General features: G+C 36.8%; 1 protein-coding gene across 1 annotated transcript; it reads right to left on the bottom strand.

Annotated features, from left to right (window-relative positions):
- Positions 1-468: 468 nt before the first annotated feature.
- On the bottom strand, positions 469-11,987 carry LOC132045857 (triacylglycerol lipase 1). Its single transcript, XM_059436435.1, has 9 exons — positions 11,737-11,987; positions 11,156-11,266; positions 4,468-4,608; positions 3,192-3,302; positions 2,952-3,095; positions 2,832-2,872; positions 2,663-2,739; positions 1,479-1,574; positions 469-1,066 (listed from the first exon to the last, which is right to left on the bottom strand). Exons 1-9 carry the CDS (start codon positions 11,953-11,955, stop codon positions 741-743), a joined length of 1,266 nt encoding a protein of 421 aa, XP_059292418.1. The 5' UTR covers positions 11,956-11,987; the 3' UTR covers positions 469-740.
- Positions 11,988-12,758: the final 771 nt, after the last annotated feature.

The following is a 12,758-nucleotide window of genomic DNA, read 5'->3' as shown; positions in this document are numbered from 1 at the left end:
TAAAAAAAAAAATTACCATGTGGAGTTAGAAAAATATGTCTACTCGAAAAAAAATAAAAATAAAGAGTAGACTTTTTTTTAAAGCCACATGACATCTTTTTTTATTTAAAAAATAAGTTAAATGATTTTTTTTTAAAAATCCTGTTAGCGAAAAGGATATATTTGTACAATTTTGTAACTGCAAGTGTATAGATACACCACTTTTTTAACGGGAATATATCTAATCTAAATCACAAAGTTGAGGGGTATATTTGCACCTTTGCCCTCTTTAAAATAAGCACTTATTGAAAGAAAAAAAAAAAAGCTTGGCGAAACAGGCTATAAGTTTCGTTTGACTTAGGCTCCGTGGTATTTTCACACGAAAAGAGTTGTAACTTAGCGGCTTCAGAAAAGACTTTTCTAAAGCTGTGGAAATGAACTGTTTTTGACAATGTGCAGAGGACAGTTTTGAGCAGTGGGAGGTCAACAGGCAACAAATTCCTTACGACAATGAGTAGGAATGCAATACTATATATGGAAACATAATGTACTGTAGGAGTAACTTTTGCCTAGAAATTCAAGGAACTGATAGACCTGCACTTTTAAACCACTTATACAAGGACTGGTAATGGTTTTATATACACACCATATTTGCCAGAAACTATTAGGATCTGAAGAGGTAGCACATCATCATGCTATGTACAAGACTATGGACAAGGAAGAGGCCAGGACCACTACACATGACACATACTAATCAGCCACTACTTAAAACTGCTTACCTTTTGTACAGAATTGAAAAACCTAATCATGCCATCATAAACATCTGATTTTGCCGTTATACTCAGGAGGAAGTCAATATGACCATATTCCTCAATATAAAGCAGATCTGGCTTGGATTTCAACTCCTTTAGTGTATGTTGGACGTCGATGACATCTGCTAACGCGTCATTGCCCCCATAACCCATCCACAATGGCAATGAAGTGGGAATCTGGCTGATATCAAATACTGGGGGCTTGGGTTGGTTATAGCGCATGAGGTTTCTCCACATTCCGTAATCATACATAGCAAAACTACCTTTACGGATCACTGCAAGATTTTGGATCAGGAAATATAATGACCAGAATGACAATATGTGCAGTTAACCTACAACGTGAACACACTCAAAGGAACAAAGATCATAACAACATCAACATATTTGGTGAAACTAAGGAGGTAAAACAGTCCCCAAGGAGGAAAGTCCTCATTTAAACCTTGGCCAGGAGACATTAACAAAAAGAAAACTGAAGAAAGATGATTCAAGAAATTGAGATGAACAGGGAATAGGAGACAAACCCCTAAAAATTGGTTTAGTGGTCGGGGTTCTAGCTTTAAACTAGATCTGACATCCAGTCCTTGTCACCCCAACCCCAGGGGCCAAACTTACTGTTCCCAATCCCACTTGAAAAAAGAAAATAATAATGGCATACTATATTTTGCATAATTGAAAGCATGTACATACTCTGGAAGAGATGATGCAAGTTCTTCGAGGATGATGGGTGAGGTTCGTATTCAAGATAGAAATCAATCCGTGAATCATTGAAGCAACAATTCTTGCCTGCATGAATATTGATCATCGAGAAAGTATGGAAAGATTAGAAAAGTTCATACTTTTTTAGATAGTTTATGCCTCAATTAGAAGACACGCAAAAAATATAAAGCAACCCATACTGCCATTGATAGCGATAAATGATGAACAAAGTAATAAACCAAATTAACGTGAACTGAATATGAAAAAAGCAAGGACATCTTTTTCCACTTTGGGATGAAATATTTGATAATGAATTCCATGACCAAGCCCAATACGCCATATAAAAAACCAACCTGCTATATAAGGATAAACCAATATGCTATGCATGAAGTTGAACATAACTATCAAGAACTTAAAGCAAACTCGTTCAGTTTTAGTTGCTTTTGAACCACTGTAAACATATAGCTAGGCAGAAAGCTTGAAAATGCTTAACAACAATCACTCAATCCTTGTCTAGTTATAAAACAGCTTTACATTACTTCCAACAGTTCCTATAGCCAATTCCAGATAACATTCCCAATAAAGTTGCCTAATTTTGTTATATCAAGTAAATAGTTGCCTAATATAGTTAAATAGTTACCAAATGAGCTTAATATTATTACAGTTACTAAAAATAGGAGTAGGGATATCCAACGTACTCAATCCAGTCTAGAATTATTGCTTTTCCAAGGGTAGTTATATACTGAAAAATGGATTTCTCTAGTGTGAATGGCAGCTAAAACTTTAAGCAGCAAACTAAGTTCACATAGAGGATACATTCGAAATGACTTGGACGCTGACTTGTAAGATGTTTCTAGGATCTACCGTCTTTTAAGCTGGCCAATTCTTGCTTAAGATAGTCGAACCATTCTACACCAGCAATTGACAAAGTTCTAAGCTTATGATGGGAAGTTAGAATCAGAAAAATAGTCATTTTACCAAATTGCAGAGATCATAGAGCAAAACAATGTCCCGGTAAGATGCTAGTGCTGAAAGAATGGTAGAACCAACCAAATTCATTTTGACATCAACAGGTAAACCTAATCCTTCACATCTAGCTTAAGAAGTACAATAGAGAACTTGTACTGAACAAGTAGGAAATGCATAGAAAGTGGGGATGTATAATGAAGAAGAACCTGTAATAGCACTAAGCCAGATGTCACAGTGAATATGCCCATCGCACATCATATCCATGATTTGAGTCCCCATATTACTGCAAAAATTATAAGAAGAGTCAGGACTTTAAAGAAACGCAATAGAAGATCATAAGGATACTGGATAAAGAAGTGAAAGATTTTGCGGAACCTTTTGAAATTAAGTTGATGGATGCCCAATGCAAGAATTATCTAATCCATAGCATAAAATTTGTCAGAGTATTGAAGTCATATATAGTGAAACTAACACGGCGAGACACTATTTCATTACCTCATCAAGACGCATTTTGACTAATGCAAGCACAAAATCTGTGGTGATATGATCTAAATATGATATAGGACAAAGAAGTGCTGCAGCTTTGACCATCTCCACAATATCTGGCTTAGTGAAAGCAGCAAGAGACATGATTGTTCCCTGAATATAAAATGAAAAAAACAAACATAAGATGCAATGGCAATGAGAGAAAACCTTATAGTTACATAAGATATAGATGCTATGAAAGAATCAAACCTGTGAATGTCCTACAACAAAAACTTTTGCTTTTGTGATTGAATTTACATATCGAATCATTTCTGCGAGATCATAAAGAGCCAACTCTTCCCAGCTCCAGTCCCAAAAATCCTAAGACATTCAATAGAGGATGCAAGAAATTTGCATTACAAACAGATGTATATATTTGGTAACTAGCACGTCATCAGGAACTGTATACGTGATTTCTGCAAGAAATTATACTTTTATGAGAAAAAAGAAATGCATGAAATCTATGGCAATAACTAGCACATCCTCTGTCCGATATGAGAAATATATTGGTTAAGCATGAAAAAGAGTTTCACCAGCAAAATCAACACCATCGGTTGAAATATAGTAAACCGACTAAAAAAAGAAGAAAAACTATACCATCTGACTTGGGGTTTCTATGAAGATTTGATGTGGAAAGAAGAACATCATAGTTTCAAATTCCGAACTGAGTTGTTGAGCCAACTTGAATTATTAAAAACTTCGAGTATCATATGCAAATTAGTATTACAAGTAAATTTGTCATATATTCTGAGACAACATTGAGATACTGTGTCTCGTGAAATGTGGGATGAAGGAAGTATACTATTTTGCAAACATACCAAATCATGTCATTTCAAATCTAGTGAAAACACTATATTAGGAATAAAAGTAGGGTACTAAACAAACAACCGGGGCATGGATCAGATTCCTTTCTGGAGCTGTTCCAGTTGAGCATCTCAGCTTGACACAGTTAGATTCCTTTCTGGAACTGTTCTGCATATCATTTGACTCGTAACACAGTGTTCTTTTCCTCAATTTTGCGAAAATATTGCAGATAATTTAAGAGGCAAAAAGTGATTACTATCAATGCGAAAGAAAACCGTCAGGGTCTACAGTAGACTTTCCATGACTCAGGCTTTTGTTTCCGATGTCACAGCTAGCCGACCCTTTAAGTAGGCAGGAAAACAAAGGCTTGGCCGTGGCATGCTAAGCAAATCCATGTGGCGGATGCAATGTGAAATGAACGAGTTCAGTGGAAGATATCATTTTTGACACGGTGTATACATATATAGGTAAAAGATCACTAAAATTTTAAGAAATATCAAATTTTGAACCCGTAATTCCAAAGTGCAATGGATCCAGTGCTAAAGAATAATGGTTGAACCCATCAAGTATAAATCCTGGATCCGCCTCTGACATCTTCTGGATTACCTCATGAAGGACACAACATATGCAAAACTAGAAAATTATTCATATACATTTGACATACATAAGATAGAAATATTACCTTATTTTTCACCGATAAAGATACATGCCCATGACTCCAACGTGTGCCACGCACATTTCCAACCCAGACATCAAAACCTTGATCAGCAAGAATAAAGCCCAATGACTCACTAGCAGAATTCATGAACCAAGCATCACCTGCCTGCATAAATCAAGATTCTGCAGAAGTTCAGAGGTTGGGGAAAAAGTCAGTTGTCAACTCTACCAGAAATGCAAGTACCACTCTGCACGATCTTGCAGGTATTGGTCTGCTTCAAGAAAGAACTCTAAACTGTACTGATACAATTCAAATGACTTGATAAACAGGGGCTTGCTACCTTAAAGAACTCCAACTTTAACTCGTAGTTTTCGAATGACTTGTAAACAGGGCATGCTACCTTTGGTGAATTAGGAAATGGTTAACAGAAGTTCATGTCCTGATACAGCTCGAGAGTATTTCAGAGACTTCCTTTTCCTTCAGATGATTTAAAATGATCTTTTTTTTTTTATGACATGGGAACCCGCAGCCGCTACCCTTCAGGTGCGCACAGGGTAAACCCAGCTCCTGTGCAATAGCTCGCAAACCACACAGGAGAGGTAACCCACACTAGGCAAGCCCCGTGCGACGAGCTCGACTCAGAAGGCAAATCCCCTGATGTCGTAGGCAGGGGATATCGAACCTGAGACCTCCATTATGAAAGCCCCATGCTCAACCAACTGGCCACCCTTGCGGATAGATGATTTAAAATGATCTAAATAGAGCATTTACATAAATTCCTTACATGCAGAGAAACGTATTAGTGGAAGCAGTACTAGCTGAATATGAAATGATCTGAACTGTCAAGGTTGAAGTTTCCATAAGATGGTGGTTAGTCACAGCTCATAGTAGAGCTGGAATAGTGCATGCACTGGAAAATAACCCAAAATAGACGTTGTTATAGTAAAGTTTTTCTCACTGATTATTCTGAAAAATGTGCTCATGGCATGTTATGGCCACCCGGCATCCGCTATAATGGAAGAAACAGAGCATGACTTCTTACTGTTACTATTACCTACGTGCCATTGAAAAGGACATTGTTTTTTATAAAGTCACGGAAAAGGGTAGTTATTTGCTATTGCTATATAAATTGTTATTTGAAAGGGAGCCTTGGAGCCACGGTAAAGTTGTCTCCGTGTGACCCATAGGTCAGGTGTTCCGAGCCATGGAAGCAGCCACTAATGCTTGCATTAGGGTGGGCTATCTACATCACCCCTTGGGGTGCGGCCTTCCCCGGACCTTGCTGATGTGGGATGCTTTGTGCACCGGGCTGCCCTTTTTTACATAAATGCTCGATTCATTGAGACTCCAAACCATAAAAGCTCCAAATATCCTGAATGGTTATTATAACACATTGCACAATCTTACTATTAATCGTTAAAATCCTGAACAGATGAAAAACAAAATGAACCTGAACAAACGTAGACCCCCAACAAACCTGAATTTAAATTTTAACTCAAGCTCAATGTGCATCCCTGAACTCAACTTCTAAAGCTCTTGAGATGAGGATTACCCAAAACCATACGGGGAAACAACAATCCACTCCCTCAACCCATGCGGGACACTAACACTAACCCCAAATACATTAACTTCGAGTTGCATTTCCTAATGAAGTAAAGTCATATAACAGATAAAAAAAAAATATAAGAAAAGGTATATAATTGATGTTGAGTACCAAGAAGGTATAAGGTCATATAGCAGATAAAATATTAAACAATTATACAATAAACCTAATAAGATTGAGCTAGTTTCAGTTTTACAGTGCAATTCCACTGACACATCATTTGCTTTGTTTCTTTATAACTATGAAAATGAAGAGATCAAATGCTATTCAAGATGCTTCAGCTGAACTTTACCTCATCCTAGCTATCTCACCTATCTAAGATGCTCTCCACATTCCCCTCTCAGAGGGGTTTGAGACAGGGAGACCCCTTATCCCCATTTCTCTTCATCTTAGCAATGGAAGGTTTGAGTAACATGATTCACACAGCAAAGGTAAAAGGTTGGGTCAGGGGATTTCAGGTGGACAACAGAATAGTAAATAACATGGAAGTAACTCATTTGCAATATGCAAATGACACATTGGTTTTTTGTAAAGCAGTGAAAGAACAGTTATTTGTTCTGAGGTCATCTTCATCATATTTGAAGCAGTATCTGGGCTACACATCAACTAGGGGAAAAGCTTCATTTATCCCATCAATGAAGTAACAGATGTGGAAAGTTTGGCAGAAAAGTTAGGAGGCAAAGTAGGAGAAATTCCAACAACATATCTAGGCATGCCTTTGGGAGCAAAAAGCAAGTCTAAGGGAATATGGAATGGGGTGGTGGAGAAGTGTGAGAAGAGATTAACAAACTGGAAAAGTCAGTATCTCTCCTTGGGAGGAAGACTGACTTTGGTCAATAGTGTGCTTGTGCTCTACCTTCTTACATGATGTCAGTTTTCCCTGCTCCAGTGAGTGTGATAAAAAGAATTGATGCCTTAAGAAGGAATTTTTTCTGGCAGGGTAATGAAGACAAGAAAAAGTTCCATCTGGTCAATTGGGAGGAAGTGACAATGAACAAGAAAGAAGGAGGTGTGGCGATCAGAGACATGAAAATGCACAACAGAAGTTTGATGATCAAGTGGTTATGGAAATTTGCAACAACTGACAATATGCTATGGAAGGAGGTCATCTCTGCAAAGTATGGTATGGAGAATAGCTGGATGACAAATGTGGTGACAATACCATATGGTTGTATTGTATGGAGAACAATCAGAAATCTATGGCCTTTAGTCCTAAACAGATCCAGTTTCAAAGTTGGCAATGGCCTGAAAGTTTCCTTCTGGGATGACAAGTGGATTGGTCATGAACCTCTAAAGCAACTCTATCCAGATCTATACACATTATGCCTTCAACAACAAGCTACAGTTGCTGAATTATGGACAGGACAAGGTTGGAATTTACACCTCAGAAGACATTTAAATGACTGGGAAATAGAAAGAATAGCGGCCTTCTACTCCACAGTTGCTCAATTCAATAATTTAACAGGAGAAAGAGATACTACGGTTTGGAAGATAGACAACAAAGGTTTGTTCACTGTAAATTCTGCTTACAGAGACCTGAACACATCAAACAACCAGGAGATAGGATGGCCATGGAAGACGTTATGGAAAACTAAAATACCTTAAAAGGTAAATTGTTTTTCCTGGCTATTGGCAAAGGAAGTAGTGTTGACTCATGAGAATTTAAACAAGAGGGGGTTCCAGTTGTGCTCTAGATGCTATTTATGTGGGGAACAAGCAGAGAGAATCAACCATCTTTTTTTACACTGCAAATGGGCAGATCAGTTATGGAAGATATTCATCAGTCTGAGGAAGATCAGGTGGGTGAAACCAGGGAGCATTAAAGGAGTTCTTAGCCGCTGGAACAGAGATGGCAATGCTGCAAGACAGGAAGAGAGATGGAAGATTGTCCCAGCATGTATTTGGTGGACAATATGGAAAGAAAGAAATCAGAGATGTTTTGAGGGCAAACAAAGTGACCTACAGAAGTTTATATATATATATATATATGACCGACAGAAGTTTAAAATGAAGTGTTTAGCTCTATACTATTTTTGGTGTAAACAGGAAGTTTTAGGTCAAACTGAAGATATTTTTGATGTTTTAGATTACTTGTAAGGAAGAGCATAGATAGGAGATTCAAGCTGTAAGGTGTAACATTTTGAAAGGGGGACTACATTCTTTTTGATATAGTATACCTGTGGATATATAGTTAACTGTTACCATTCTCAAAAAAAAAAAAAAAGGCGTTCTTACTCAAGATGCTCTCTCCTAAAGCATTCTTATACAATCTCCTTCACAAAGACAGAACGTCTCTTTTATCCCAAAAGAACAAATTTACTTCTTGGTATCTGTTAGAACTTCATTCTTCTTTAGGAACATGTAGTCATCCAAGAATGTGATTACTGAAGCCAATTAACCAGTAAGAGTCGATGTTCAGATGTAGTAAACTTGTGACAAAGAAGAAATCTGTTTGATTTGGAGAAATGCCATTGTTTAGGGTGGTCCAATCATTATAAGATTCAGTGCATAGTGATAAATATATTTGTATCATCCCAGAATGTGATTACTGAAGCAAATTTAACCAGTAAGACCCGATGTTCAGAGGTAGTACACTTGTGACAAAGAAGAAATTCTGATTGATTTGGAGAAATGCCACTGTTATTATAAGATTCAGTGCATAGTGATAAATATATTTGTATAAATTGTTTGTAAGGGTAGAGTAGTCTTTACACATCATTGTACAACCTATATGTATCTCGTACGCTGTTTACAATATTATCAAGAAATATACTTTGTTGCAAGCCAACAATTTTGCAATCAGCGAAAAATCAGGAGCCACCCCTAATATCTCCTCTTCTAATGTCTTATCTCCTATTGGTGGCCCCTGATTGGTGTGTTGATTTGTTGCACCCTTAATATCTCCTCTTCTAATGTCTTATTTCCTATTATTTCTCCACCTTCTAATGATCACCTAGGGAAAAATCTGTTGCAAGCCAACAATTTTACTCCAACTTTTATTCAGTCTCCTCTTCCATCTTATTTTTCTCATAGAAATCAACCTCCACCTACGTTTACAAGCCCGCAACCTTCTCCTAATACAACTCCACGTATCCTCTCAAGTCCAATTCACAGTGTTTCCCCTAACAAACTTTCTTCTCCTGCTGCGTATAACACTTTACCTCCTCTCTCGGCCACATCACAAGCTTCTCCCTCTTCTATATCTCATTTATCAAAACTACCTTATTCTTATCCTAAAATTCACCATATGGTTACTCGCAACCATACTGGCTCTCTTAATACGGATACTCCCGTCCTTGATCTCTCATACCTCTTCCCTTCCGTCTGAACCATCCTCTTTTACAAATGCCTTCAGTGGAGACGTCCAATGGCTGAAGAGTACGATGCTCTCATGGTCAATCATACTTGGGATTTGGTACCACCAGGTAGTCGTTGGGTTTTTTGAATTAAACAGAATCGGATGGATCACTTGAGCGTTACAAAGCTCGTCTTGTCGCTAAAGGTCATAATCAGCAGTATGGACTTGACGGTGAAACCAGTCACTGTTTGTATTATTTTAGCTCTTGCTGCGTCTAAGGGTTGGCCTGTCCATCAATTAGATGTCAAGAATGCTTTCTTACATGGCACTCTTGATGAACTGAGATACATGAAACAGCCTACTGGCTTTGTTCATCCACAATTTCCACATCATGTTTGTTGGTTGAACAAAGCTCTTTATGGCTTAAAACAAGCTCCAAGCTCATGGTTCCAACGTTTTACTTTTTTTCTTCTCGTCATGGTTTTCGGAATAGCATGTCTGATTGCTCGCTTTTTATTTACACCCATCATTCTGAGATTGCAATTCTTCTTCTCTATGTAGATATTCTTCTCACTGCATCATCTACTAAATTGCTTAACTCTTTGATTAACACTCTTAAATCTGAATTTTCAATGGACGATTTGGGTTTAATAAATTACTTTCTTGGAGTTTCTGTCACTTTTAAAAATGGAGGTCACTTTCTTTCTCAAGCCAAATACATCAAAGATCTTCTAACTCGTGCAAATCTTCTTTCTTGTAAGTCTGTTGCTACTCCCGTTACTCCTAAATCTTTTCTAAATTCTGATGATTATCCTTCCTTCTCAGATTCTACCCTTTATAGGAGTCTAGTTGGTGGTTTTCAATACTTAACGTTTACACGTCCGGATATTGCTTTTGCAGTGAATCAAGTATCTCAGTTTATGCACTCTCCCTTGTTAATTCATTATACTGCAGTTAAACGTATCTTACGTTATCTGCATGGCACTCTAAATCATGGCTTGTTTATTCCCGGCGGATCAATCAATCATTTAACATGCTATACTGATGCCGATCGGGCTGGTTGTCCTACAACTCGCCGTTCTACTTTAGCTTTTTGTTTATTTCTTGGTACCAATCTTGTCTCTCGTTCGAGTGATGAGGCTGGATATAGGTCAATTGCTCATGCTGCTGCAGAGATCAATTGGGTGCAATCATTACTGCGGGATCTCAGTCTACCTATTTCATCTCCATCCACAATATGTTGTGACAATGTTAGCAGCATTTATCTGGCTCACAATCCTGTCCAACATGCTCGCACTAAACATATTGAAATAGACATTCATTTTGTTTGGGAAAAGGTTGCTTCTGGTGCTCTACAAGTTCAGTATGTTCCTAGCCACGATCAACTTGCAGATTTATTGAGAAAGGCTCTTCCTTCTCCCAGGCTAACGTCTTCGCATGACAAGCTCAATGTTCTTTCAGATCATGTATAGCTTGAGGGGGGTTGATAAATATATTTGTATAAATTGTTTGCAAGGGTAGAGTAGTCTTTACACATCATTGTACAATTTATATATATATATATATATATATATATATATATATATATATATATATATATTACCGCTGTTTACAATAATATCAAGAAATATACTTTGTTACACATAGATCCTACAACAGAGCAGTATGCTGAAAATCAAACAAGCCAGGTAGGGCCAAAAGAATATATACAGGAATTTAAGAATGCTCCAAAAAGGTTACAAAGCTGCAATAAATTGCTAGTATTCAAAAGGTAGCAAATAACAAAGTTGAAGATTAGTTAGCAACATTACCATGAAGAGTCCATGGATGAGCAGAACTGGAGGACCCATTTTTCCTCTGACAATTGCTGAGCGAGACGACACACGTTGAAGTCCAAGGAGGTAACCATCCTTTGTCTTAGTCTACTTGGATTCATTACATAAAAATAATCAGTTGAATCAGCAACTAGGAGTGTCACACAAGGTTGAATACAGCATAAAGTAAATAAAAAAATATCATCTTAAAGAACACTATGTCTGTATTGCTATATATCTCGAATTCAAGTAATTCATCGTTTCGAGATAGGACATTTGAGCTGAATCCACAATTTGGATAAAAACAAATCATCAATGAATGTCAATTGCAAACTAGTTAGAGGTCAGCTCTAACTAAATCCCTCAATTGCAGGCACAATTAGGATGAGATAATTAATTATAATTGGAATATTTAGTTAGTAGTTTAAGTTAACTAACGCTCCTTGACTAAACACAAATAGGAATAAGAAATAGAGATAGATAGATAGATAGATAGATAGATAGATAGATAGATAGGAGATTGTATGAGGAAAAGGTGAAGAAATGGTTATAGTATAGTGATAGGATAGAAAGTGTACGAGGTGCTCAGCGCAAGAGAAACCAGCAGGTTGTATGAGGTGAGCGCATAGACCTCCTCCGGTCACTTGGAGTTGTGGAACAGAGGTGCCAGCATAGAACAGGAGAAACACAATAAGCGCCCCACTATGATCCATTTTCGACGACTGAGCAAGTGATGATAGAATTCTTCTTTTTTGTCTCTCTTCTGTTGAGATAATGGCCGTTGACTTTCCAATCATGTACCCCGCACGAGGCCTTGTCCCACTCTGCTTTAAATTAAAATCATACTCTTTCCGTTCCCCTTTTATACGAGGTGGTTGATTGGGCACCGAATTTAAAAGAAGCAAAACACTATTTTTAAAATTTGTGATTCAAAATGAATCATAGATATTTATATGGCTATAAAAAAAATTACCATGAGTAAAATAGTAAATTTATATTTAAATTGTTATTAAATATAGAAATGTGTCATTCTTTTTTAAATTGATTAAAAAAGAAAGAGTGCACATAAATTGAGATGGAAAGAATAATAATACGTGGGAAAAGGGTCAAGTATACCCATTAACTAGTGAAAATGGATTATTTATATCCTCAGTTTAATTTGCTCAAAAATACCATGACCATAAGTGTATTGGCTCACTTTTACCCCTCAAAACTAACAAATATTATGACACATTAACTCACATAAAACAATAAATTCAAATCAAAAAAAAAAAAAAAAACCTAATATGCAATTCGTCTTGTTTTGACCCATCTTCCCTCTCTCTGTCTCTTCTATCAACTTGTCCCGAATTCAAACCAATTACACTCATATGCTAGCAATTCAAATTGGATTTATTATCACTTTACGACTTACTTAATTCAAAGTGAAATTACTATTCCCTATGTCCAATTTAAGTGTCATATTTTCCTTTTTTTGTTTTTTTTTCAAAAATAGTGTCTCTTTCTATATTTAGTAAATTTTTCAATTCAAATATTCTACATAGCAAGTTTAAGACCACAAGATTTAAAAGATTACACACATCTTTAATTTAAGATCACA

This window comes from Lycium ferocissimum, unplaced genomic scaffold, assembly GCF_029784015.1.
Source record: "Lycium ferocissimum isolate CSIRO_LF1 unplaced genomic scaffold, AGI_CSIRO_Lferr_CH_V1 ctg8274, whole genome shotgun sequence".
Taxonomy (NCBI): Eukaryota; Viridiplantae; Streptophyta; class Magnoliopsida; order Solanales; family Solanaceae; genus Lycium; species Lycium ferocissimum.
The sequence above is the reverse complement of the archived record's forward strand: the minus strand, read 5'-3'. Positions and strand labels throughout refer to the sequence as shown.

Coding starts and splice junctions, on each gene's coding strand:
- LOC132045857 (XM_059436435.1), bottom strand. CDS start 11,955: ATGATTGGAAAGTCAACGGCCATTATCTCAACAGAAGAGAGACAAAAA. Junction 11,267..11,736: donor TCTCTTGCGCTGAGCACCTC/GTACACTTTCTA, acceptor GAATCCAAGTAG/ACTAAGACAAAGGATGGTTA. Junction 3,096..3,191: donor TTGTTGTAGGACATTCACAG/GTTTGATTCTTT, acceptor TTTTATATTCAG/GGAACAATCATGTCTCTTGC.